Below are 26,004 nucleotides of genomic sequence, written 5' to 3'. Positions count from 1 at the left end.
GTTTACACGAAGGGAAATTACCTCTTAGGTACAACTGGACAGAGAGAATATAGCATCACTAAATTATAGGACTTCTGAAAGCAAAAAGGAATATGCTTTTAAATAAATAATGCCTATCACTGTAGAAATGAGTAATGGAATTCAGACAGTAAAGTGTTGAAACCAGAAGAACAAAGAATTTCTCTACAAATCTAAGCATTTTTATGAGACCACAATATCTTCTACAGATAGCATAACATGACAGCAAAATCAGTGGAATTCCATCTAATTTTTAATGTGGACTGCTGCAATTTTTTCAGTAGATGTACTGATCCCTGTGCAGTTCCTGAGCCTACTAATGATACATTTGGTTTTCTTAGCTGCCTGTTGCTGCCCCTCAGATTCATAAACTAAAGGCTGAAAATCCCCCTTGAAGCTCAGGACACAGTCATCTCAAGACCAATTAAAAAAACAACAACTAATGATGGGAATGGAAAGATTCTCCATTGGACTTAATTATCTAGGAGAAAACATCCCTTTCATCCAGGGATTGCGTAATGGTCTATTAAGGGCTACAGTCTTGGCTTTAAAATGAGTGACAAAACTCATACTGAACTAAGCAGAAGAAGGATTTGACCCATGAGGGTTCAGGCATTTGGAAGCATCTGATCTGCTGATCACTGACACAAAGAACCTGGGAAAAATGGCTCAGTACTTAGACCATATACTTGCAACGTCTGATAAGCCTGTCTCATGCCAAAACCCAAACAAACCAAACAAGAAACCTGGGCTGGTTCTGCCTCTCTCCACAGTCTACATGTGCATTCATGAGGGAAAGTAAGTTTGTTCTGTTGCTTAAGTGGAAGTCCAGGCCATACAGAAAAAATACATTTTGTGTGTCATTTGGGGGTTTCCTTAGGATCAGGAAAATGTGTGTATATATATATATATATATATATATATATATATATAAAATTAAATAGAAGAAAAGTACAAGAAATATAGAAATAATATGTACTCAAAAGACTGGTCAAGGCTATCTCTACAAATAAAGAAACCAGGCTAAGAAACCGGTTATAGTCTGTGTTAGGCTGGCAAACTGGATTTTAAATTAAGTTTTAGCTGGAATGAGTTTCTGAAGTTATTTTTAGTCTCAACCATGTGAGAAGCACATGGCTCCATAAATACATTCCCCTCAAGAATAAGTTAACGGGGGTGGGGTGTGTGGAAGGAAACAACCTAAACAATTCATTTAAAGTTAATAACTGAGTTAAGAACTTTATAGCTTCATTTTTAAAACATTTGTCATTAAAATGTGATACACATGCATGCATATACCAATAGCGCATGGGATAGCAAAATGATGGGAGGATTTAAATGGACCTTTATTAGGCTACACCATCCTTGGGTCCCTCCTGGGTCCACCCTGAATTCAAATGAGAGGGGTATTATTCACAAGAGCATTTTGGTGCAGCTGTGGTAAGCTCTGGCTCTGAAGTGCTCCACAGAGGGACCTGCCCTTTCCTCTGCTCATGTAGAGAGGGCTTTGGGGAGTCAGTGAGCAGAAAACCTCCCAGGAACCGTTTTGGAAGATGGTGCACAAAAAAAAATGTAAAGAACAACAGTCATGCAATAATGCTCATACATTTTCACTAAATACAGGAGGAGGGACTCACTGAATGCACTAAACATGTCTGGCCTTCCAGGGCAAGAGGGATCTGAGAACAGACTTGTATGACAGAAATCTAATCTGTTTTCCCAGATACATCAACAGATCCTACAAAAAGGCAGTATTATCTTTATGTTCTCAGTGCACAAACATTTCAGTTAACAGATACTCCCTAGCTTTAGGACCCTCTGAAAGGTCTCCAGGACCCTCTGTGGCCAACAGGGCCATGGGCTGAGAGCAGCTGGACCTCTGTGCTGATGAACACCCTGGGGCACAGATCTGGCCTTTCCGATCTGGGAGCTTTACTACTTATTTTTGTAATGCTGGATGGGAGGTGTAAAGCTTTTTCCCCTCATTTTACATGACTGATTTGTTACATTCGATTTCCTCGAGTAGATGATCCACATAACAGTTAATACAAAATCCAGAAAAGGGACTTTGTTAGCTGAAATGGAAATGAATTGTATTTTTTGGCATGCTGGAATCTGGGTTTCACCTCCCCGCTGTACATGTCCATGCATGTATCTCTGACTCCAGACTTGATTTTCTTAAACTCTACAGAGAAGTTTATCTTTGGTTACTTCTACTGTGGACTACTGGCTTTGCCTCTTTTCAACCTACAGATCAAAGATGTTCTACAAAACCAGTGCAATTATGACTAAAATAAACACTTTAAACTCTCTTACTGTGATTTCTTCCAGATTTTTTTTCTAGGTTTGTATTAACACTCATGTGACTCAATCAGCATTGGTAGCAATAAAATGCACATGATAATCCCTTGCTGATCCGTCATTTGTACCAAGAAGACATAAGCAGTGCAGCTTGTATTTTCTTTTTTTTTCCTAGCCTCTGTCATACCCTTATGAAATGTACATGTGATACTTAGAAATCAAAAGAACAGCTAATTAATTACATCCCACCTCCTCATATGGAAAATGGATCTAAACTAGCATCTAAAACACAATGTGTTTGCTTTAAATAGCCAAATGCGGAGGGACCAGAGAGATCTGTGGGGAATTTTTGGCACCATATGAAGATTCTTTCAGCCCTCGAATCCCCCACCCTTGAATTCTGTGGTGGGTTAGTAGGGAAAGGATATAAAATTGTGGATTTTTTTTTTAAAGGCTTTTCTCTTTGTTTTCTATTCTCCTTGGCTGCACTCTTATATTTTAATACCGTATAATAGTAAGGAACAAGGAGGGTCATTCAAAAATATTTTTTAATCTTTATTAAAAACAGAACTGCCTTTTGCTGCAGCTGCTGGACCACATTTACCTACAAAGTTCTGAAATGGTTGAAAGGACTGCAACCATAGCTTCTACTTAGGGGTTTTGAGGGGTGCCCACACCAGTCTGAATGACTGCTGGCAGTGGGGAATACCAGTCCCTAGCTGAGTTTTTACATGGTGCTGACCACTTCAGGCTTAAGACATTTTCACAGGGGTCCAAAATTAGATATCAGCGTTGCTCTTTGCTCCTGAACAAAAAATATGCTTTGCTTAGGCCTGACTTTTTTCCACTCAGCCCTCCTCTCATTAAGGCATATTTAACTTCAATTCACCATGATGGGACAGTAGGATGTCTTTGAGGGTTTTGGTGATCGAGAAGGGGATTGCTCGTGTATTAATAGTTACGAAGTGCCACAGCAGCAAGAGGGGGAGTGAATGCTTGGTCTCAGCAGTAATGTGATTTAGTTCTTTTGCTTCCAAGACTTAATTTTACTGTCTGCATGAGAAAAAGGAAAAAGGAACTGCAAAGGCCTGAAGGTTTCTGGAAAGAGTAAGAAGGGTATAGGGAATATAAGGGTTTAGAACAGAAGGTTTAATAATTCAGAAGTATTAAGGCTGGCTTAACCTATTCCAGGGTGGAGGATGTAGTGCATATATATGTTTTTCCTTCCTCCTGCATGCTGTATAAGGCCAGCATCTATTGCCTTTTTCACAAATCAACAATAAAGCCCCAAATCACTGGATTTAATGGATTTCTTCCACCTGTGGGGATTTCTATTTCTTGCCCAGCTGGTAAAAGATAATGCACTGCCCTCCCCCCAGCTTCCATGCCATGGAAAAGACCTCAAATTTCTATATAAAAAAAGTCAAACTCACTCCTAATACTTGCTGAGACTAATCAGACGATCGAAGTGCTTTGCTTACTTGCACAGACACAGCTACTGGGAACTGAATTGCTGCCATCATCACACATAATATGTGGAACACAACACAGAACTATTAAGAACACTAATATCAATTAGCAGTCATATTTAAAAACAAGTAAACAAGAATTAAACATAAAAGTTAGAAACAGGTCATTTTCAAAGGAGGAGAATTTAAGTGTTTACAAACAGAAAGAACAGCAATTTATAAAAATATATGGCAATTTGGCTTGTATAATGCATGAAGATGTCTGGGCTTCTCCATTATCTTTGATCTTGAAAAGAAAATTCTCAAAAGATTAGAGAAAAAAAATCATTAAAAAGAGTAAATTGCCATGTTAAAATCACATGAAGCATTCTCATTAGAGAGTACAGATCCTACCTCACTCTCTTTGATGTAGTTACAACGGAATATTTTTTTTCCCTTATAAAGAAGGGGGAAAAGACAACTTCAGTACCTACAAAAAAAAAAAAAAAAAAAAAAAAAAAAGATCAACAGCAGGTCATCCTGAATTATCTTGGAAAAAATATCCAACAGAAAATATAGCAACATCACAGATATGCAGACCAAGTATCTTAGACCAGTTACAGTATCTATTATTGTTTGTTTTTATCTTTCTCTGAAGGGAAGCTATGTTTGACCTCTAAGGAAGGTCAACAACTTAATTATTGTACTCAAGACAAAGCTACTTTGTGCACAGGAAATGAAAGCTAAAGAGAAGCACTTTGAAAAGAAAGAAGTTTTCCTCTCTTTAATAAATGAGACCTGCAAAATTCAGTATTGTTTTCATCCCAACCAAGTCTTCTGGCTGGATGCTAAGTGATGCTCATCGGGTAAAGACAGGAAATCCAGGAGCCTTCCTGCCTTTGCAACACAAGAGTTGCAGCAGGGTAAAGCTGCTGGGAAGACAGTAAAATATGAAAAGTCTGTACAGGGAGGGCTCTCACAGCCACACTTTGCTAGAAAGCCAAATCCACTTGTTTGAGAAAATGGACACGTTGAGGCATTTTGATTAAACAAAATCAAACGACAGTCACTTGTTATGCTACAATGCTGCTTAGCAAAGGACAGCAATGGCAGATCAATACGGAAGGGGACCTGTGGAAAAATCAACCACAGTCATGAGATGAGATGCTATCCTAATCCCCACTCACAAGGCAAATTACTTTATTTTGCCCACATAACCTTAATCTTAGCATTTCTTACCATCTGAATACCTGGCAAATTCTTTCTTATGTAAAAGGAATAACAATCTGAACTGCTGAGTCTTGAAGGGTTTATGAGCTTCAAGAATGCAAGAGTCATCTTTTCAATCTGACATCATCTATCCAACAGATCTTCAGCAATGGTTTGAACCCTCCTATTTCCACAGGGCATTGTTTCTTCACTTAAAATTGGCAGAGCTGCCCTAAAACTAGACCCCTCATCAGGTAATTGGTGTGACAACTGGTAGTGTTCACAAATGCAGGATATTGACTGCAGATGATAAGGCATTTTGGAGGGAGAAGATCCAAGTTTCAAGTTCAAAATTGGGTACTTTCTAACTTTTTCCAACCAGTGGGAAAATGCAGAAAAATTGTCCCAAGCAGGCAAACTTTCACCAGTGTCTGCACGGTGGCGGAGAACTGAATGGTCTGGCTAACAAGAATGACCAACTATATAGACGTAACACAAACATATTTTAGAATGACTGGAATTGGATTTAATCTGTCCTCATGTATGTATTGGCAAAGTACGCAGTCTGTATCTGGGCCAAGGCTCTCACAGTCACTGCTTCCAGGATGTAAACTGTCATTTGAAGTCTTAGTTCACAAACGTATAACCTTTCATTTTGCTGTATTAAAGCACGTGTTCAGAGGAGTCTAGTTTACCAAGTGTTGCAGTTTGCCTCACAGATTTGACCAATCTTGCTTATTTCCACTATGGCATATCTGCAGCTCTTCCAGCAGTGAATTTATTTGTTTTTCCTTTCAAATCCTTAATAACAATAATGAATAGACTGGGGGCAAGAACAAATCATTGCAGAACCATGATAAAAATACCCTCCTGATACCCTTCTGTTCTGATATATCAGTTTACTCACATGTGCTACATTTTGGGTCATGGTATTTAAAAACGATTTTGTCATTTTTTTAATCAAAACTATACTGACTGGTGTGATTTATGTCACCATCTCTTTAACTAGATGTTGACTATTTTGCACACCTGATTTTCTTGTAGTTGTCTCAGAAGTGACATCAGGTTAACTGGCTTGTATTTCCTTGGGGAGGCTGGGAGAAGTGGGTCACCTCCTTCATCCGTCTAAAATAATGAAGCAATTTTGCATTGGAATTTCCCTAGTGCCTGATGAAGTGAGTGGGTCCACATGAGATGTTGATATAAAGTACAGACTGCTATTAGCAAGAGAAAAAATTCTGGCCTTGAGGCTTGGACACAACATTGCAATGCTTGGTTTCAACCAGGTCAGTATGGAAATAGATAATAGTAATTTCTCAGGATTCTCCAGCTTCAACAGTTTTTAAGGGTAACAGCATCAACACACCTGTTAAGAATGGAGATAACTATTCATCCTTCAGGAGAACATCACTGCATGGAAACATCACTAGGAGACTTTTTAACAGCAGACAAGTTTTTCTCCTTTTTTTCTTAAGCTAATTTTAAAGGCTCAGCAAGAAACGGTCTTCGGCTTTTCCCTGCCACAGTACAATGAATTGTTTCCTTCTTCACACTTCTGTATTTTAAGGCTGTGCATACATGGAGCCATTTTAGTGGGACTGTAGAAGTCACAGAGTGCTCTCTGAAAGCCTGACAGATAAACAGATGACAAAGAAAGGGAATTCCTAGGCACCAAGGACCAGCAGTCAGCAGACAAGAACAGTGTGAAGTATGCTCAGAAGTACATGCAGCTATGTCCAGATGACATTTTTCCTACATACACTGGAAATAAATTTATTCTACTGAAAATTCTGCGTGTTTTTGACAGTAAAACTATCTGAAAGCAGAACCATAACTCTGGAGGAAAAAAAATACTTAAACATTGATATCAAATCAGGAGAAATCCACCAAGAGAAATGTCTTTGGTTAATGATCTGTCTTTAAGAGACACCCATAGGTTACCAGAAAACATACAGGAGATTCAGCTGCTTTCCCTCATTCCTGTGAAAAATACACACAGCTAGTTAGAGATGCTTCTTCTCTTTTTTGTTAGGGTACATCAGATCTGTTTGCTTAGAACATCATTTTCCTTTCATCAAGAAATATGATTTTCACAGATACACAGCTTACATGGCCACAGCATCCATCTCTTGAGCATTTTCTTCCACCCTTACTCACAACAGAAAGAAAAGAACATTGCAAAATAACAGAATCACTATCATCACTACTTTAAGGGCTGATCCAATATCAGCATTTTTCTTTCAAAAATAACTCCCACTCTCAACACCACAGAGATAGAACTGGTCTTTATTCTTCATTAAATATCCAGACACCCTGCTGGAGTGCATTAGGGTAGTGGCCACTGAGCTCGGATAGAAATAACTCATTCTGCACCATGGTTTCTTCCAGTTCTTGTGGACTCTGAAGGTTGTTTGCCCCAGAGGAAGCTTCAAATGCACCTGCAGAGATAGATTCCTGAGCCTGAGAGGCAGTACCAGCTCAACAGCCTTCATTTTCACACCTGTTTTTTAAAGCATTTATTCAGGAGGTCAAAGACTGAAGCTATTTGATGCCATTTTGTGAATCCAGAGTACTCCTGCTCAAGGACTATTCCCATGGCAATATAAAACTGGCCAAAGGGTTTGGTCAACAAGAGTATGTGAGCAGTGCCATTAGTTTAGAGAGGGATGGAGATCTCTAGCGGTAGACTTTGTGCCTTAAGGTTTGCTATAAATAAATTTATAGAATCATAGAATGGTTTGGGTTGGAAGGGACTGTAAAGGTCATCTAGTTCCAACCCCCATGCATAGGCAGGGACACCTTCCACTAGACTAGGTTGCTCAAAGCTCCATCCAACCTGGCCTCTGGGCCACCTGGGCCTGGGTCTCATCACCCACACAGGAAAGAATGTCTTCCTAATATCTAATCTAAATTTCCGCTCTTTTGTCTTAAAACCATTCCCCCTTGGCCTATCACTATATGCCCTTGTGAAAATCCCTCTCCACCTTTCCTTTAGATTGGATATTAGAATAAACTTTGTCACTGAAAGGGCTATCAAACACTGGAACAGGTTTCCCAGGGAGATGACTGAATCACCATCCCTGGAGGTGTTCAAAAGATGTGCCCTGTAAAGTTCCTTCTTCTCCTGCGGTGTTTGAGAACACGTTTTATAATAAATATTAAATAAACAATATTATCATTGTTTTTCCTCAAATTTGTAATGGAAAGATTGTGCTGAACAGTGACACAATAGTTCAACCAGACCCCTGTGGCCCTCAACATTTCTGCAAAGTCTTCACTCAACACAAATTCAGGAACACTAGCTGTGATACACAGTGAGTGTAAGCCACCAGTGGCCAGGCAGAGATAGCCTCTCTTTCCAAAACTGTAGCAGTGGAGTTTCAGCAGTGCTTTCCCTCAGGTGTGCTATTCAGATCAGGAGTAGGAGCCACCCGTAAAAACTGCCTGGTTCAGCTATTTTACTGTAATCACATCCCATGTCTTCTCTGACCTAACTGGGTGGAAGGTGTCAACAAAAACATGCTGACTCCCTCTTGCAGTATTAATTCTGCAAACTTTACTGATATTATTAAAAAAAGAGGAAACCTGTTGAAAAGAACATGCCTTTTGTCTCCCTTAATATCAAAAGGTGGAATTCAATGTGATCTTGACGCATTTGTTGCCAGAAGAGTTTCCTTCTGAAGTATAAAAAACCAATGAAAATCAATGTGTTTAATCGATATAGCACTGATACTAGAGAACTTTAAAAGCCTTTGCAATACTGCTTCTCAAGTGGCTAACTCTGACCTTACACACATGGGCAGATACATCAATTTCTGTGTGTAGCTTGTGTCTTGTGCTGCAGCAAACAAGCACTGCAATTTATACCAGACACTGGAGAATATGAGTATTTTCTTTACTACTCAGCTCCAGGAAAGGATAATTACTGTAAGCAAAACCAGATGAAAATCTGAGAATATTTTATGATTCACTTTCATTAAAAATAAATAAATAAATAAATAAATAAATAATCTCTATTAGCCTTAGAATAATAGGGCCAAATTCACACTTGGGGTAACATCACTGACATCAGTAAAATACTACAATTAATTTGGCCCATGGGATCTACTTGAAAATATAACATACTGTCACAAAGATGACAGCCAAATTCTGTGGAGAAAAATCTTTCTATACCGACTAATTTGGCTTTAAAAAGACAGCACAGCTGTACAAGCAGTAATCCAGTGGGCTGGATCTTCAAGTGCAACTCTGCTCACGTCTGCATAATAAAGGTCAGTTATAACTGCCTGAGAATCTGGCCAAGTGCCTTTTCCAGACCAAATGTGAGAGCACAGTATACGTATTACTCAGCACTAAAATGATGTTTACGTGACATTCAGAAAAATGAAGAGAAAGAAACTGGGAGGTAGAATTTAAGCACAACCAGGTAGTCAAAGATCTAAATGAAATGCTGATATCCCTTGCTAATCCTTTCTTATCCTGTCTCCTCTCTCTCCCACCAAGAAGTCTCCTGAACCATATTAAGCTGCAGGGAGAATCAACAAGAAAAGCAGAAGGCTCTTTTGCTGTTTCTGTCGTCATTTATTTATTTTTAAACAGAAAATTCTTGCCTGTTTCAGTGATGACGTTTTAATGAATCCATCAATCAGTGCAAACTCCAAACTAGAATCCTACATAAAAGAGACCTATTTGTAATACGTGACCTAAGCCCATACCTAACAAAATTAGTTCTCAGGGAGACAATGCAGGTCTTTCATTGCTGTCTCCATGGAATCGTAGATGATTAAGCTGGACAGGGCCTCGTGGGTCCTCAAATCCAATCCCCTACACCTACCATCACTTTATCCCTGCCTTGTTCCCTTGAATGCATTATCTAATCCTTTGCTGACTGATTGTGACCCACCTTACAACTTCTCTTCCATGGGCAAGTTTTCATTGTGTGTTGCCTAAGCAAGCTCTTGATTGCTGTTTAAAGTCTTCAGTTACCCTGAATCAATGATTTTTGGGGTGTTTGGATCTATGCTGTCTCCTCTTCCCTTAATTATCTGAAGTCTTTCCAACGTTGTCTTCTGCTTTTCTTGATTCCTTGCTCATTTGCTCTGTATGTCTCAGTGCTGCAGGTTTTGTCTCAAGGGCAGCCCAGCCAACGCTGCATCAAACCTCTTGCCACTGTGTTGGGCTACTCAGGGCACATTTACAGCCAAATCTTGGACTTTTTTGGCTGCTGTCATATGTGTTAAATTCCCCAACCTCACTACATGATGACTCAGTTCTTTGCTTCCCTTTTTATGGCTAAGATACCCATTACAATTTGTTTTCGTTACCTTTGCACCATTTCTCTTAGGTTGACTTTTAACAGTTCTCACTCTATGCATCTGCTTTCTCACCACAGCATTGCTTTTCTTTGCCTCTTGTCCTGACCCTACAGTATCTGAGCTTATTAATTGTATCCAGGCTGAGAGGATCTCCCTACTGATTCCCCTTTGCCAGGACTCCCCTTAGTGATGCCACTGAGAGGATTTTTAAAATCAAATTTGAATTAGAAAAGATCCTGAAGCCGCAGACAACATTTCTGACCTCTCCACTCTCACTGACTGTTACTTTGGCTGCTGGTGGTTTAAACTTAGGTAGAGAACTTAAATGGGTTCAGTGTGCTGCATCCATGGACAAATATCCCTACTGGCTTCAGAAGTATCAAAGAAAGCAGTTGCTGCTCCCTCGTGGTCATCAGCATCATCCCTGTTCTAAAAGTTGCCATTGTCTAATCTTTGCTTCTATTTGCCATCTTCTATCCACTGGCTGTCTACAGAGATACTTTTCTCTACACTCTTGGTTAAGTCAAAGCAAACCAAGGCAATGAAGACTCACTACTTGGTTTAAATCAGACCATGTTTGTGGCCTCATGCGATGACTCAACAAGACTTGGATCAGGAGTTTGTTACAAACAGCATTTTCCAAAAGCAACTGGGCAATCCTGAACTCAATGATTGCTCCCCATCCTTTTCTACTTTCTTTTGTACCACTTAGTAATGTGTTTTCTCTGACTACATCTCCTGTCAGTACTGTCTGGCATGACTACGAAGTGGTTTTAAAACTTAGGTGGCCCCTTGATTTTCAAAGAAAAGAAAGAGACCAGAACACTTATATTGTATACAAGACAGAAATCAAAGCTTAGATGTTATCACACAGATGATCTCCTTCTGTGCTTACCATGGATGGCATCACGTAATAAATCTGCAATTATAAAGTCAATGGCAATTTCCAAACCTTTAGGAAAAAAATGTCTTCTTATATTAGGACCAGCATGGAATAAATACTTTGCTGTCAGTGTGCCTTTATACTTTTGAGGTCCATTTTCCTTTACTATATTCACTACCAAGATTTCTTTTCCTATCTCTTGAAACCCAGCATGAAAATCAGACAGAGCTCCTGTACCCACTCCTCCCTTTCTTACACTTGAAAGCTGGCTTTACTCACTGTTGCCAGTTTTAGTCCTGGAAGGCTAGTATCACAAGTGGCCAAATGGAGACCACCCTAAGAGAAGAAATTACTGTAGCTGTTCACTTCTCTGTGATCAAACATGCCCAAATTTTCTTCACAGAGCTAGTTCTGGGGGAATATATCACTTTTTATTACATTATCATTTTCCATTGGGACTGGAAGAGTTCTGTGGAAAAACTACCAGAGCATCTGTACCGTAAAACATTGTCCTCTTTCCCCTGGGAGTGCTTCTTGACCTGTTTCCACAGTGTCACCTGAGCTGAAATAGAAGACAATCCGTGTTTCCATCAGCTTTCCTTATTTTCTTTAACACTGGTTCACATATAACATTTCTAGTTATGGAAGAACAAGGCATGTCTCTGCTTTTTGACTCCATGTTGTTCCTCTCTTGTTGTAAACAATCAAGGGATCTGTCTGCTGTCATGGTCACTCATGTCATAGTGGTATGGTGGGATCTCCTCTTCTGTTTGTCTGAATATCAGTCTGGCTTTTCTTTCTTCCCTCATTCTCCCATGTGGAATCTCAGTCCTGGCTGTCTCCACTGCCTTGTCATTTTGACTTTGGGGAGTAGTTTCCCTTCCTTTCTTCTTTGCCTCTGAATTGTTTGCCTGCTCCAGTTGAACAAATTTGTTGCTCAGCTTCATCTCAACTTCACTAGATAATTTCATCCTCTTTCTTGCACTTGGGTAAGATTCTCCCATGGATAACCCTTCCCACCTTTTTGTTCTTCAGAAGGTGGTGTGCTCTGGTGTTGCTTCTGCTGTCTCCTTAGGTATTCCTCAAACACATCTTTGTTCCTGTCTGAATTTGAAGTTACTTCCACTTGCCTCTTCAGCACTTGCCTCGTTTCCTCCATGACTGTGGTCAAATAGTGTTGCATGCTTATCTACCTTCTCTCATATGCCACATTGCACACTGTGCAATTAGGAGCTTCTGCAACCATCCACCATCTTTATGAACCCTCTTCTCTTTTGCCCATTTCAAATTATTCTTCAAAACAGCCTAACAGCCTTAGACACCAAAATTCCACTGATACTTACTTAGGTGCATTGGTTTATAATACATGTTAGAGAAACAGGAGACTATCATAAACTGTTAAGCAATAAAAAACCCTGCAACATGGTCTGTTGTGGTTGGATATTTTATTGAAATCCTGGATAGTCATTTGCAAAAAAGCTGACATGCAGGGTTTGGATTTAATCTTCACATTTCCACTCAAACTGTGGCATTGTTTGAACACAACAGCTTTGGGATCCTGGCAAAAGAGTAAAACTGTCCGAGCTGTTCCACTCTGGTTTGAATTATCTCTCTTTTTATTTATTTATTTTTAGCTTTGAAGTCTGTGTACTTTAAAAATCAATGAACATCATATTAACAAGCAGACACTAATTACATTTTAACAAACTGGATAGGGTTGGCTACAAATCTTTGAAAAGATAAATTCACATTTTAAAAAGCTTCCTAGTCCAACTGGCATCACTGTAGTAAGGCACTGACAAAGCCTGAACAGAATGGAAATGTTAAAAGAATCTGTTTTCCAGAATTTTTTTCTATGATTTATAATTAGTCTTCATCATTGCACTCTCTTGTACACTAGGTCTGGTAAACAGATTACTCATGACTTCTACAGGATTAATGGACAAGTTCTGAGATGTAGAAATTAAAAGATCACTCAGATAAGAACAACACATAGCTCTTTTGTAGCTCTTCTCATCATTTTACCAATAAATCAGGATCACTATCTCAATTTTACAGAAGGACAAAAATGAGCCAAGGATCTTTAATGTGTCTCATCTGCAATCACTTAGCAAAACAGAGACAGATCAGAACTGGGTCTCCTGCATCCAGTTTAGAGCTCTGGTCCATAGGTTACAGTGGTTTTCTGCGCAATTTTTTAAATATGGGTATTGGAGCATGCAGTGGGAGTCAAAGAGTTTGTATCAGGATGTTCTGCACACTCAGAAATGCCAGAAGCACTCATAGATGATCCAGGAGGTATGAAAAATACCATGCCTCTTCTGACCACTCTGGCTGAGAGCAGTTGCATCCTTGGTGTTAGGGATTTTTGAAAAGCAGATCCCACATGAAAGTAGGATCCCCAGAAACATGCAAAACAGTTTCTGTCCAGCGCAGAGAGCCAAGTCATCACAAGGTTTGTGTGGTAACAACAAGGGGAGAGTAGGACACACAGGATACTTGTGTCAGAGCAAGCTCCAGGAAGCCCATGGGGAAAGCTATGCTTTTGAAGTGTCCCCACTGATTTCATAACTTCTGAGCTATTCCAGAACAGCTGCTCGAGAGGTCAACAGATGAGGAACCCACTTCAGACAAGGGGTTATCTGCAGCACAGGAAATTCATCCTGTGCCAAGAAACACGTACTCACTGCAGTGCCATGGACCATATAGGGTCATATTGGACCCCAACAGGCTTAGCTGTCCACTTTATGCTGTGCTTTGATCTAGTAAGATAGACCTGCTGCTTGCCATGCTGGAAGTGGAAATGGAGCTACTGAAGATAAGGACAACAAACACCATGGTACTTCATACTTCATGCCATGACACATCACTTCTATACTCCAGGAACTGAAGGATACACATACCTTGGCCCATTCACATGATACTAGAGTCAGCTCATGTTCCTAGCAAATATTTTGAGACAATTTAAAGGAAGGTGATAGAAAAGCAAGCTTCACCCATCAGCTCTGGCACCACTGCTCCATGTCACACATGTAAAAGAAGTCTCAATCTGTAACTGCAAGTACTTCCCTTACTTGTGAAAATTGACTTTCTAGACTTCCTACAGTGTTCCGCTTTCATGACTTATCTTCTGGTTGATGTGATTTGCCAGAAAGTAACTCATCTGCTGGAGTGACCTACAGGCCATGTCCTTCTGTACTGCCATACCTGTCTTGAAGCCTAATCAGTTATACCTGGCAGAACAGCAGAGGCAGTTATCACCATACCAAAGCCACTCCCAGTGGTGGCATCCCAGCAATGACATCTAGTGAGGGCATCACAATCACCGGTGATGCTGGGTATGGTTGTTGCTAGAACGATCTCTCAACAATTTTCAGCATCAGCATGGAAGGTAGCTCAAGCATTACTGCAAACCTGGTTACCCATACAGCACAACTGGTAACAATACTTGTTGGCCTTGGCACAGCATCTGGCAGAAGTGACCCTCCAAAAAGGATCTATGAAACAGTTAGAGTACCAAGTATCAGGAACACCTGTTTTGTCACCCTATCTACCCTGCCTTCTACTCATAAACAAAACAGAATAACACACAGCCTGGAGTATCTCTCTTTACCTTCTTTGCAGCCACTGTTTTGATATTAAGGACCAAGTTGTCTATTGAGCAGCTTAAGAAGATTTAACAACTCCTGTAACAGTTGCACAGAAAAAATATAAAAATGAATCTTTGGACACAGCTGGATCTAGTCTAAGTCTCTAGGTCCACCACAGCTCTCCAATCCTGTGCCTCTACATTACCCTTTTCATTTGATTAGCACATGATAGAAATGTCAGTGACATATTACATATATGGAAAGAAACACACTCACCTCTTCAGTTGAGCAACAAGTTTGATTCAGACCCCAGGCTTCTGTTCTGACGGTGCTGAATTATTATTTTGTGTGGTCACTTGGGTGCTGGTTCTGGGTCCGTCTTGACAGTCTGAAGCTCTGCCTTGCTAATGGATAGAGTGAGATTCTCATTATCTAGTGACTGCTTTGCAGTGAGCATAAACAACACTGGATGTGTGAGTAAATGAGGAAAACACCTAGATACTTTTTTTGTGAAGGCATCTGGAGGCTTGAAGGTTCAGCTGCCAATATTGGAATGACATCTGCCATTTCTCAGCTGGTGGTGTGGTTTCTTTAAAGTTGAGTCCTGACCTGTGTTTTAATTTGAAGAACAATTATATTTTATACACAAATAAAAGGCAGATAATATATTAGAGAATCTCTATTTTATTTCTAAGGAAACTAGAAAGTACACAAACAGCTTCAGTGTAGATTACTTTGCTTAAATTATTATTTTGTTCCCTCTCTCAGCAGGACAGGGACCAAACACTTTCTGGGGGAGGGGAGAGGAAAGAAACAAGAAAAAAAACAGAAAAAAAAAAAAGATAATTAAAATCCTACCTTAAACAAATCCACTCCCATACCTTATTCTCCTGTGAAGAGCAGTGGCTGTGAAATACTGCAGAGACATCAGCGTTCAAAGTCCTCTGAAATAAATGCAGGCAGCTCACCTCTCACTGACAGGTTGCTCTCATGGTTGCATTAGTTTTAAACCAACAGTATTGACTTCAAAGCAATATTTAACCTGATCTGCACTTGCAGGAGTGACAGATCAAGCCTGTTCTTGATTCAACAGCTTGGGCAGTTCAGATTCGGTTCAACTTAGAAACTTAGCACCATGAGTAGGAAACTTTTATTTGAAAAGGAAAGATTAAAGTCTGCAGGAGCTGATGAGGATACCAGCGGAAGCAGGCAGAGTGAGGCAATGCCTAAAAAGCTAACTGTTACACTTCAGGTACTCTGCAGCTGCCAGTGTGCTTTCCCCTAGACCCACGGGACAGAAACTAGCAGAAGAGAGAGAACAAAATAGAGAGGCAGTAGAGGTGGCTGAGGGAACCACCCTGACAAGTTCAACAAGCTCAAGAAATGAAGGCTTCGTAAAAGATGGGGTGTGATAAAGATATAGGAAATGGCAAACAATTCACCTACTCTGTCAAACAGACAACTCTCCAGTCTTCTGATAGCGTGAAGGTCAATTAAGACTTTCTGTAAGATAACAAGAGGCTGGAACTGCAGCTTGCCAACAAAAAGTTAATATACATACTTACATTTCCACTGGATTAAAATCAGACAACTTGAGCAATTTTTATTTATTGAAGGCAGCTCTTCTTCAAAACCTTTTAAAACAGTTACAGAGAACTTTATCTCCCAAGAACACACATGCCTGAAGATGGAGTATATTCTAGGAAATATGTGATCCTTATGCTAGATGTGCTAATTCTCTAATATGCACTCCACCAGTTGGTTTTGTTGTTTTTTTTTCATAAGCTAGCTAAAACAGAGTCTCCAAGTGCTGATCAACTCTAAATCTATTAAAAGTGATGTAAATCTGGAAAAACTCCACTGAAATTACACTGGTGGAAAGCCAGTGCCAGACTCTAACTCTTCTCATGGGGAAAATCTAAAAGTCCAAAGTTCTTGGGAGTTTTATTATTGCACCAGTAGAGCAGGGATTTCTCCCTAACTGTTATCCAAGCCCAGGGATAGTCAGTCTGGACTTTCTCTAAAAGTGTAAGGGATGGAAGAAATCAGAAGAGGGCATATAATAAATCAACTGACAGTCTCTGAAAAATAGCTGTCCTGTCTCCTTAATATGGGAGAGAGTAATGTTCTGAGGGCAGGAAGAACTCAGCTTTAGACAGAAAACATTCCCCTATAGGCGGACAAAAAGTGATCATTCTCTAGTTTAATCAATCTCAGGCCTTGCTTTGAGGGAAATAGCATGTTGCCTGCAACAGCATGTGCAATAATGTTTGCTGAAATATAAACTACAGCCGTATACCCCTAGATGGAAGGTCAGAAGTCAACTGAGGATCTGGCCACAGATGTTCAGCAACAGAGATCAAAATGCAATATATCAAATTCAGTACTGTTCCTCAAGAAACAGGTTGCAGAATTTTCTCAACCCATCTCCTTTGCAGTAAGTGCACTAACCCTCCATGTAACAAAGCTGTAGATTACAAATTGCCAGGTTATTCAAATACAAAGTTCACGTTTCCTCATTTCTCCTTGTCCTGTGCTTGAGTATTTTCACACTTATACAATGAACTTGCTTTTATCCATAATCACAGCTTCCCTGAACCTCTGCAGTCTTTTTAGAGTCCATCTACCAAAGTGAAAAATCATATGACACACCATTTAGTCCCCAGCCCTTGATATATGTTTCCTAAAGCTGACATTTGATATTATGGAATGTGTTGTAATCAATTCTTAAAGTTATAGCACCGCTGGATTTTTATTAACTTGCACAACAACAACAACAAAAATCCAACAAAAAAATGGGCCCTCATAACCGATCAGCCTTGTTATATCCTGAAAGCTGCTTTAACAAGCAGGGAGCAATATAGCGTAATTGGTACTCCACAATTTAATTGTTCTGTTCTTAAATCTAATATTGCAGCTGCGGGTTAAGTTTACACCACAGCTTTCAAGAGAACATGAAAGTGTGGTACATCTGTGCAACAGAAAGCTAAACATCTCTCATCTGATGTGTTTACAATGACATTTGATAGGGTGGAATGGTTTGGAGTTCACTCTTAAAGCTGCAGAACTGCTTTCCAATGCTGCAAAAAAGGGAAAAAGCCTCCAATCCCCTTCAAGCTTGACGATAAAGCTGCTCCTTCAAGTATCTCTGAGCATTTGTCACTTGGGCAGTGGAAAAGGGGACAAAGACATCTTCCCCCTCAGATAACAAAATCAATTATTTGAAAAACAAAACACTTACAAAAGTTGACAACTAGACAAGTAAAACAGCCCCTCCCATGTATAAAACAGACAAAAATATTTCAAGAAATGTTATTAAGTGGGTGACATTTGCACATTTAGAAATGGTGGAGTTTTCAATTTAACAGGTGGCAGAACTGCTTATGGTATCTTGAACTTCACATTCTGTGTAACTACTAAAAGCTTCAGCATTATGTACTTATTAGTGAACTTATTAAGCCCATAAGTAGTTCAAGAAACTTAGGAATGGGCCCGTAAATGTTTGTGAACTGCAAGTATCTGACTGTTTTGATCAAGGTTTTTACGGGAAAGTTAAATGGTTATTAAAATTATTTACTACCGCTACATGTAAAGAGAGCAAGCCTGTTTGAGAACTTGTGTTGTGATAAGAAGTGATAGGCTGTAGGTTGAATGTGTTAGCAGAGAAGCATTTGTGTTTATGTCTAAGCCTGTATTTTTTGTACATAATGAAGCTTATAGTGTATTTAAGTGGCCAAGAAAGGGTCTGTGGAGGGTAGGAGTAATTTTCCCTTTCTACTGTCAGAAATATGTAATCTGATCAGGCTACTTTTCTTGTTCTCAGCATTAGTTGCCTTCTAACATTTTCTGTCCTTGGAGACATGCATGATAGGGCAGCTTAGTTAAAGAAGTTCCTTTCTGCTCCTTTGCATGTGGCAGTCCACACCGATGTCTCGATTTATGCTCTTTAACAGAGAAAGCAATCTCACTGATGAAGCTCAGCTATATTACCATACTACACTGAAATACATTCTGCTTTTAAACTTTATTATTTCAGTCACAATGAAGACTATCTGAAGCCTCTTCATAAAAAGGGGCTGTAACAAAAGCTGTACGTTAGCAACTCAACCAATGGATGGACTCTTTCTGCATCAAAAAATACCGTTAGAAGGACAGATCTCCTGGGGAGGCAAATCTGTATCCATATTTCAGTCTCTTGAATACAGAAATTCAATATAATAAAATGCAACACGCGAGCTTCCCCTCCTTTCAATTAACTGAGAAACAATAATTGTCCTTAGAAGGGAAGAAATGCATTCTTATTTTTTAGTTTTCGGGTTTCCCCCCCTTTCATAGCATCACAATGTTCTCTTCATGGGTGGAAAACTTAATCTTCAAGTTCAAGTCTAGTTTCTTCATACAGTTCGGGATGAGATGACTTGGAATACCGGGAATATTTCAGATGTAGAAAATCACCCAGTTCATCCAGAGCATTCAAAACCTGTAAGACCATTATGCTGTATCAATTCTCTTGGAAAAGAAATTATATTCTAGTAACCTCTACTTTACAGAAGAATGAGAAGATCATAAAAGCATTGATCAAAGTAAATTTAAAGGAGAAACAGGCAAATGCTGCTTTCATTCTCCTGTAGTGTACATCAATGCAGTTGTAGATGTACAACAGAATATACAAGAACAGAATTTACTCCTTCAGTAGGCTATGGTTTATTAGTGAGTACATTAATTTAGTACAGATGAAAGAAAGACCCTTTTCTAAAAGCACAGAGAGATAATCCAGATAAAAAGTCATCTTTGCTTATGCAAAAGGGATGTGTGAGGCAACACTTCAATATTTTCCTATAGAGTCTGAGGACTGGAGTTGCCACTGCATTTTCTCAGATGGGTGTGAGCCCACAGTGCTGATCAGAGTCATCATAGTCTGAATAGTTTAAGCTACTTCTAGTGCATTCCATTATCTTCTTGTATTAATATAATAGGCATAATTAATAAAGTATTAATATTGTAATGCAATTTGCTGAGCTGTGTTCCCCACTCTCAGTAAATTAAAAAAATAGCCAGGGAATTCTAGACCACAGAGAAGCAGTTCAGTGTTTTGTAGCATCTGATCCATATTTAAGAGCAGCCAACCTTTTGGCATCAAAGAAGAAAGCAGTAATTTTGATTTTGAGTCTGTTTCTGTTAAGCAACCAAAATGATCTAAAGAGCAGAAAAGGAGTAATTTAGTAATGGTTTTTGCAGAGAGATAGCTTCAAGGTCATTAAGGAAGTTATTCTTGGGAGCCTGCCCTTTCATGGATCTTTCCTCTTTTTAGTTCCAGAGCAAGATTCAAAACAAATTTTGCCAAAAGGAAAAGTTTTCATTCTGCTTTTTACCTGTTGTTACCCTGGGTTTAGGCATATTCACAAAATGCTTGTTCAAAAAACTTTCCATCTGCAAATAATTAAACTCAGGGCATTTCCATTCCCCCATACTGTAAGAACGTTTAAAGAATGCCACAAGTCCTACAACAATGATCCTACTTTTAAAGGCAAAAATACAGCATGTTCAAGAATGATGGCTGGGGTGTGTTTCAGACTTTCACTGGCCCCAGGAAGCAGCAATGTGAGGTAGCAGGAAGTGGACATGCAATAGTGGCCCAAAAATGTAATGGGCTTAACATTCAGGGGTGACGGGAGAGGAAGAAAATCAAAGCAGCTACTTCATGAGATTAATCTTCAGATCAACTTCATCATCAACCCATAAGCCAAAATCTACACAGGCAAACAGCAAAAGCTGACAATGACTTACACAAGTACATAGCTATGCCATATTCTGTGTCACTTTATAGCATTATAGCTTGTTAATAACTAATGCACCTTTAAAAGCAGCAGGAGTTTTACACTTCACACATACAAGACAGATTTTTCAATGTTGTTTGAGAGGGGTCTACACTGGCGTGGGAGCTGGGTAGCCGGGCAGGGCTCTGGCTTCAAGCTCCACATGAGTCTCAGGATGCAAATGGAGAGCCAGGGGCTCTCTGTAGGCACAGGTGCCTGTCTGCATGAAGGAGTGGCACCTTTGACTCAAATGCCCACCACGTGCATGGATTTTTTGCTTTGGCCATCATACTCGTGCAAAGAGAGGAAAAAGAAAGCCTGAAATTTACTGTTCAGCCTCTGTGTTTCGTGCCTCTGAGTCGGCTTATACTGAGAATGAAAGAACTTACATCTAGCCAGGCCAAAAACACCTTTGGCAAGGAAGGGAGATGGAAAGTTTCAAAGAGTTAATTTTAAACACATTTCTGACAGCATTGGAATGCAGGTTTACAATGAAAGTCTCAACATACTCTTAACAGTATTTCTGGTACCGGAGAAAGATACAGAGCTGAGACAGGCCAGACAGCACCAATTAAAGTTCATTAGGTTCAAACAGTTCCAAATCCTGTTTACAGTTTCCACCTGTACCCCCAAGGCTGTCCCATATACTTCTGCAATTCAAGAAACACGTGGAAATACGGAATGAAAATAAGGTTTTGGAATACTTGACTTTCAATTATTTCTATATCTTTTCAGATTTCCTACTCTGATAGTTTTGACCTAGCATTTAACTTTTGTCTTGCTGTGCTCTTCACATAGGTCTTTATTACTAATGACAGATTTGGTCACTATTAGAAATAGAAGAACATAACAAGTTAACTGTCGTGTAATTTATTTTAAAAAATCAAATATATAAGGCTAAAATGCCTTTAAAGATCAAGTGACAAGGCCAGGAAAACAAAGGTAAAAATGAATTATTGAGATTCAAAGTAACAGACATGCAACTTCTCTCAGCCTCCTTTGCATCTGAAGTTAATTTCAGCAGGACATCTGCTGTGCTTACCGTGTCTAACATCTCCCGTGTATGTGCAGCTGACACACAAAACCGAGCCCTGGATTCTGTGATAGGAGTAGCTGGAAACCCAACCACAACTACCCCAATATTTTTTTCTAACATGCGTCTTGCAAAGGCCCTGAAGAGAGAAGAAGAAGAAAAAAAACAAAAGTAAATTATGTCTAATAAACTGACCACAGAGAGAAAACATTCAAGTATAATAAAACAACAGGTAAAATCCTGTCTACAATGGAAGTGGATGGTTATATTCCCGTTGAATTCAGTAAGAGCCAGAATTTTACCAGTAGGACTGAATTTCTTTGCTGCTTAACAGCTCGTGAAGCCAAGTGTGTGTCAAATATTAGAAAGTGTGATGGCAGAGAGAGCACTGCAGGACAGGCGTGGTTCATTTATGTAATAAAAGGCTTTGAGTGTAAATCAAAACGTGTGGGCATTCACAGTCCCCAAGCACAGAAGAAGGCAGGTTTCTGGAAGGTATGAGTGCTGTGTTCCTGCACAACAACAGGAATAAAACAATCTGTGTGATGGTTTCTTTGCTCTCAGAAATTATTCTGACAGTTTAGGAACCTTTTGTGTACTAGACCTAGAGCTCTCAGCCACCCTAAGCTACTGCAGCTCAACCCTTACATTATGCCACTAATGACTTCTGGCCTGCGTGTCCAAATTAGTGCACAAGTGCTGCTTTATAGATATTGAATGATAAAACATGCAAAGACCATTCAAAGATCAGGTGAGGAAAAATAACATCCATCCAAAACTATTTATACATCAAAGGCAAGGTATCTCTTTTAATTATTAAAAAAAAAATAAAAAAAATCCAAATTCAAAATGCTATAAAAAAGGATTATTCCAGATCAAGTTAAAAAAGGATAGGAGAAATTTATAAAATTCTGAATACTGGAACAAATCAAAATTAAATCTAGGACCAAATTTAAAATAGAACGTAACTAAATGATGAATTCATCTAACAGAGTAGGTTTTTCCTGTGAAAGATCTACCACACATACCTACATTTTTCACAGCGTGTACTTAATAACCTATGAACTTGAATAGTCTTTGCTTTGCCTGCAGGTTTTTTTTTTTTCAGTACTTACCCTATCTTACCAGGCATAAAAAGGAGTAAGGGGACAACAGGAGAATCATCATTGCCATAAATGATGAAGCCCATTTCATGCAGTCTTCGTCTGAAGTATCTTGTATTTTTCCCCAGCTGGCGCACTCTTTGGAGCCCTGAAATGAGTCAGTTAGTGTAAAGATCGTATCGGGAACCTAGTAACCATCAGAAACGGGGCTATGGGTAACAGTTCAAAATGGTTTGGATGAAATGTATGTGTTGCTGTTTGATTCAGAAATACAACATGGAGTGAGGTACATGCAACTATGTTGATTATGATGGCGTTGTAGAACAGATGACTGATATTCCTATACTTGAGATGTGCCTTCCCACTGGCAGAAACATTGTGTCTGCTGGGGATAGGGAGGCGAGCAATTCACCTTACTGTGTTGCACTGAATAGAGCCTACTGAATGACACACACCAGTAGAGAAGCTATGTCTCTGTGGGTACAGGACATATAAATTGAGTAAGTTCTTTCTCAACGTGATTCACTACAAAGGGAAACAGCCACTGTCTACAGATGTTGATACAGATGTCAGTATATGCATAACTTCTCATTAACAATATATTCCACAGGGGCTTTAATACATCTTAGCTAGTTCTGTGCACATATCTTTATTTATTTTTTTATTTATTCTGTGACTGTAATAAAGTTTAAAGTAGAGAATATTGTATTTTGGGTCAGCTCAAACTGATGTTTTTGTTGCAATTTTTTAGACAGAGAAAAAGCACATGATAAACTTTGTTGTTCTGCAAGTTCTGATCTTCTGGTGTTTGTTACCAACATTCAGTATAACTCCAGTTACTCTAATGTGCATCTACATATATAACCCCTTGCTGAGTTCTGCTCAGTTTCTCTGTCCTCTTATCTTGCTAGTATCACCTCAACGTAGTTATATGAGAACAGATGTTAGTAATTCAAAACTCTCAGACACAAGTTTTGTTCTCTGCTTTGTCCCTGGCCTCATTCAGTCATGAATACACTTACGTGTCCCCCAGCAAAAATGACAGAAGAGTTGAAAACAATTATTTTTAATGAAGGAAAGAGACACAAAACAGCAGAGAAAAAATGTGCTTGAAAAGTCATCTCAGCCTTTTCTTTTGCAGCGTCACTGAGGAGGTGGTTTCTGACAAGTGCAGTTGATTCCTCACCCATTACATACAAAAAAGAAGAGCCACACTCGTCCTCACAGCAGGTAAGAGATATAGTATGTCCTCTCCTCACTCCACCTGCAGTATATCTCATCAGTGAGCTGATACATGCACTGCTCTTCCAATACTGTAAGCTGCTGACAGGGATGGTGCCACCTACTCAGTACCCACGTGCTTTTTCCCCCCTCTGCCTCCTCAGTCCCACATTCACACAGCCACACGATTCTCTAAACCTAATTGTTGTGCATCTGCTTGTGCCTGCCTCACAGAGGTGATGAGAACATATGGCATGAATGGGATTTAGTGGGACACACCTCAGCTACGTGCTTAACTTTCATTTTCCTGCTGTTCATCAGCCCATACTTTCAATATAACCTACATTATGTCACCAGACATGGACACTGAAGCCTCCATTTCCTCATTTCCTCTTTTTACTTTTGCTTTTAAGGTGCCCCTGCACAGATGTATTAGGTTTTCACTGGCCATTTACTTTTTCACTTTACTTTTCATTAGCTTCCTTCTTCATTTTCTACATTTTGCTGTCACCCTTCTCTGACTGGGTGCCTGTTGCCTAATTTCCAATCTTCCTCCTTTAACCACAGTGCCCAGTTAAGTGATGGTAGCTGCTACAGAAGGCGTTTGTAGCTGCTACATACCACCACCTTTGGCAGATTTGTCCCAAGACCACATTCTGCCCCACCACCTGCTGTGGCTTTTCTTGCTCTTGGCTAGGGTGGGGACCATTAAACCTACATAAACCTCTTCTCCATTAATCATTTCTGAGTGCACATAGGTTTGAACAAGATCTACTGCTTCATCTGTTCTGTATCTTTCTGAGTCAAGGTTCTGTCAATGTTCTGGCTGGGAAATTTATAAGGAAACTGGGACTTGCTTCGCCGTGATCAGTGTTTTGCTGAACAAATTAAAAGATCTCATAAAACCAGTGCATTTGTAACTTTATGCACAAAACTGCCCACACAGACAACCTGTTAAGTTACAGTTTCAGTCACTCAGTTTAAAACATTCAGTGGAAGAGATTTGCTGGGTTAGAAAAGGCCACAAATAGTTTAACCATCTCTCAAATGCTGCTAAAACAAAAACAGCTGTGCCAGAGCAAGGAAAACAAGTGAAACACAAAAGCATCCTACTACAAAGCCTTCCAGTCACTAATAAAAACAATAGTCTGTGGTATTTCCAAAAATATTTTTGGTGTAGTAGATCTCAAAGAACCAGGAGGAAATATTGAGGAGGAGGAGAAATGGGGGCAGGGGAGATGGCAAGGAAAGGGAGTTAGAGAAGAACCACAGAATAATGTGTCTGAAGTCTAAAGAGAGACTTTTTCCCTTGTTAGAATTTGTAAAGATGTTATTAGCACCTCCTGAATGCCTAAATTACAAGGAGGAGGGCGGGGGAATAACCTGAACTGGGGGTTCAAAACCACTGCTGTTTCTTGCTATATTGGCAGCCCTTGAGCTAGTTTCCAAGCTCACAGTCTACAGCATTTGAAACTACTAGATTTTCAATTAGGGAAAGTTTTTATAAATGCAGATGTTCTTGGCGAGTGCCATTTAAGACTTGCTGCCTTCTCCTTTCTATTCAGCTGTTTGCCACAAAGCTGGAAACACAGTGTCAGCCATGCAAGATTCCAGGCATTCGGTATTTATCGAACCATATGCACATGGCTTAGAGTTGATCAGTTTGTTGCTACTTATTTTAGATACAGGAAATTTAGACTCCAAAGCAAGATGGGGAATCCAGCAAAGGAAACATTAGAGCTGAAAGGGAAGCTTCAGGCAGCCCTTAAAAGTTGAACACCTCTTCCTTTTGCAGTCTTCCCTTTCTAAATCTATATCCTCCACCAGTTTGAGATGGGAGAGATCCCCTTTCGAGACTCCCTATGGAACTCATTTCAAGCCAGACAGTGTCGATGCAAAAGAGCCACTTGAATGTTTTAGCAACATCCCAGAATAGTAATTTCATTTGCAAGGATGCATTAAAGAGCCAAATAAAAGATCAGAGCACTCACATGTATCTGGAGGGGGAAAAAAAGCACATTAGGAGATGATTGCTACACACACTGTATTTGTGGGTGGGTGGCTGGG

The 26,004-nt window shown here is 39.6% G+C and overlaps 3 protein-coding genes across 3 annotated transcripts in view; all 3 read right to left on the bottom strand.

Moving 5' to 3' along the window:
- ISM1 (isthmin 1) overlaps window positions 1-12,333 on the bottom strand; it is a 62,045-nt gene extending 49,712 nt beyond the window's left edge. The window contains exons 1-2 of the mRNA XM_051615013.1: window positions 12,195-12,333; window positions 11,187-11,243 (exon numbers count right to left, since the gene is read on the bottom strand). Of these exons, the coding sequence (XP_051470973.1) occupies window positions 11,187-11,243; window positions 12,195-12,333 (196 nt within the window). The remainder of the gene's footprint in view (window positions 1-11,186; window positions 11,244-12,194) is intronic.
- Window positions 1-26,004, bottom strand: part of BTBD3 (BTB domain containing 3) — a 405,212-nt gene that overhangs the window by 52,775 nt on the left and 326,433 nt on the right. The window lies entirely within an intron of this gene.
- The window catches only part of SPTLC3 (serine palmitoyltransferase long chain base subunit 3), an 85,918-nt gene continuing 78,693 nt past the window's right edge, over window positions 18,780-26,004 (bottom strand). The window contains exons 10-12 of the mRNA XM_051614849.1: window positions 22,729-22,864; window positions 21,623-21,752; window positions 18,780-19,244 (exon numbers count right to left, since the gene is read on the bottom strand). Of these exons, the coding sequence (XP_051470809.1) occupies window positions 19,131-19,244; window positions 21,623-21,752; window positions 22,729-22,864 (380 nt within the window). The 3' untranslated portion in view covers window positions 18,780-19,130. The remainder of the gene's footprint in view (window positions 19,245-21,622; window positions 21,753-22,728; window positions 22,865-26,004) is intronic.

This window comes from Apus apus, chromosome 3 (genome assembly GCF_020740795.1).
Source record: "Apus apus isolate bApuApu2 chromosome 3, bApuApu2.pri.cur, whole genome shotgun sequence".
NCBI lineage: Eukaryota > Metazoa > Chordata > Aves > Apodiformes > Apodidae > Apus > Apus apus.
Note: the sequence above shows the minus strand (reverse complement) of the source record. Positions and strands in the feature narration are given on the sequence as shown.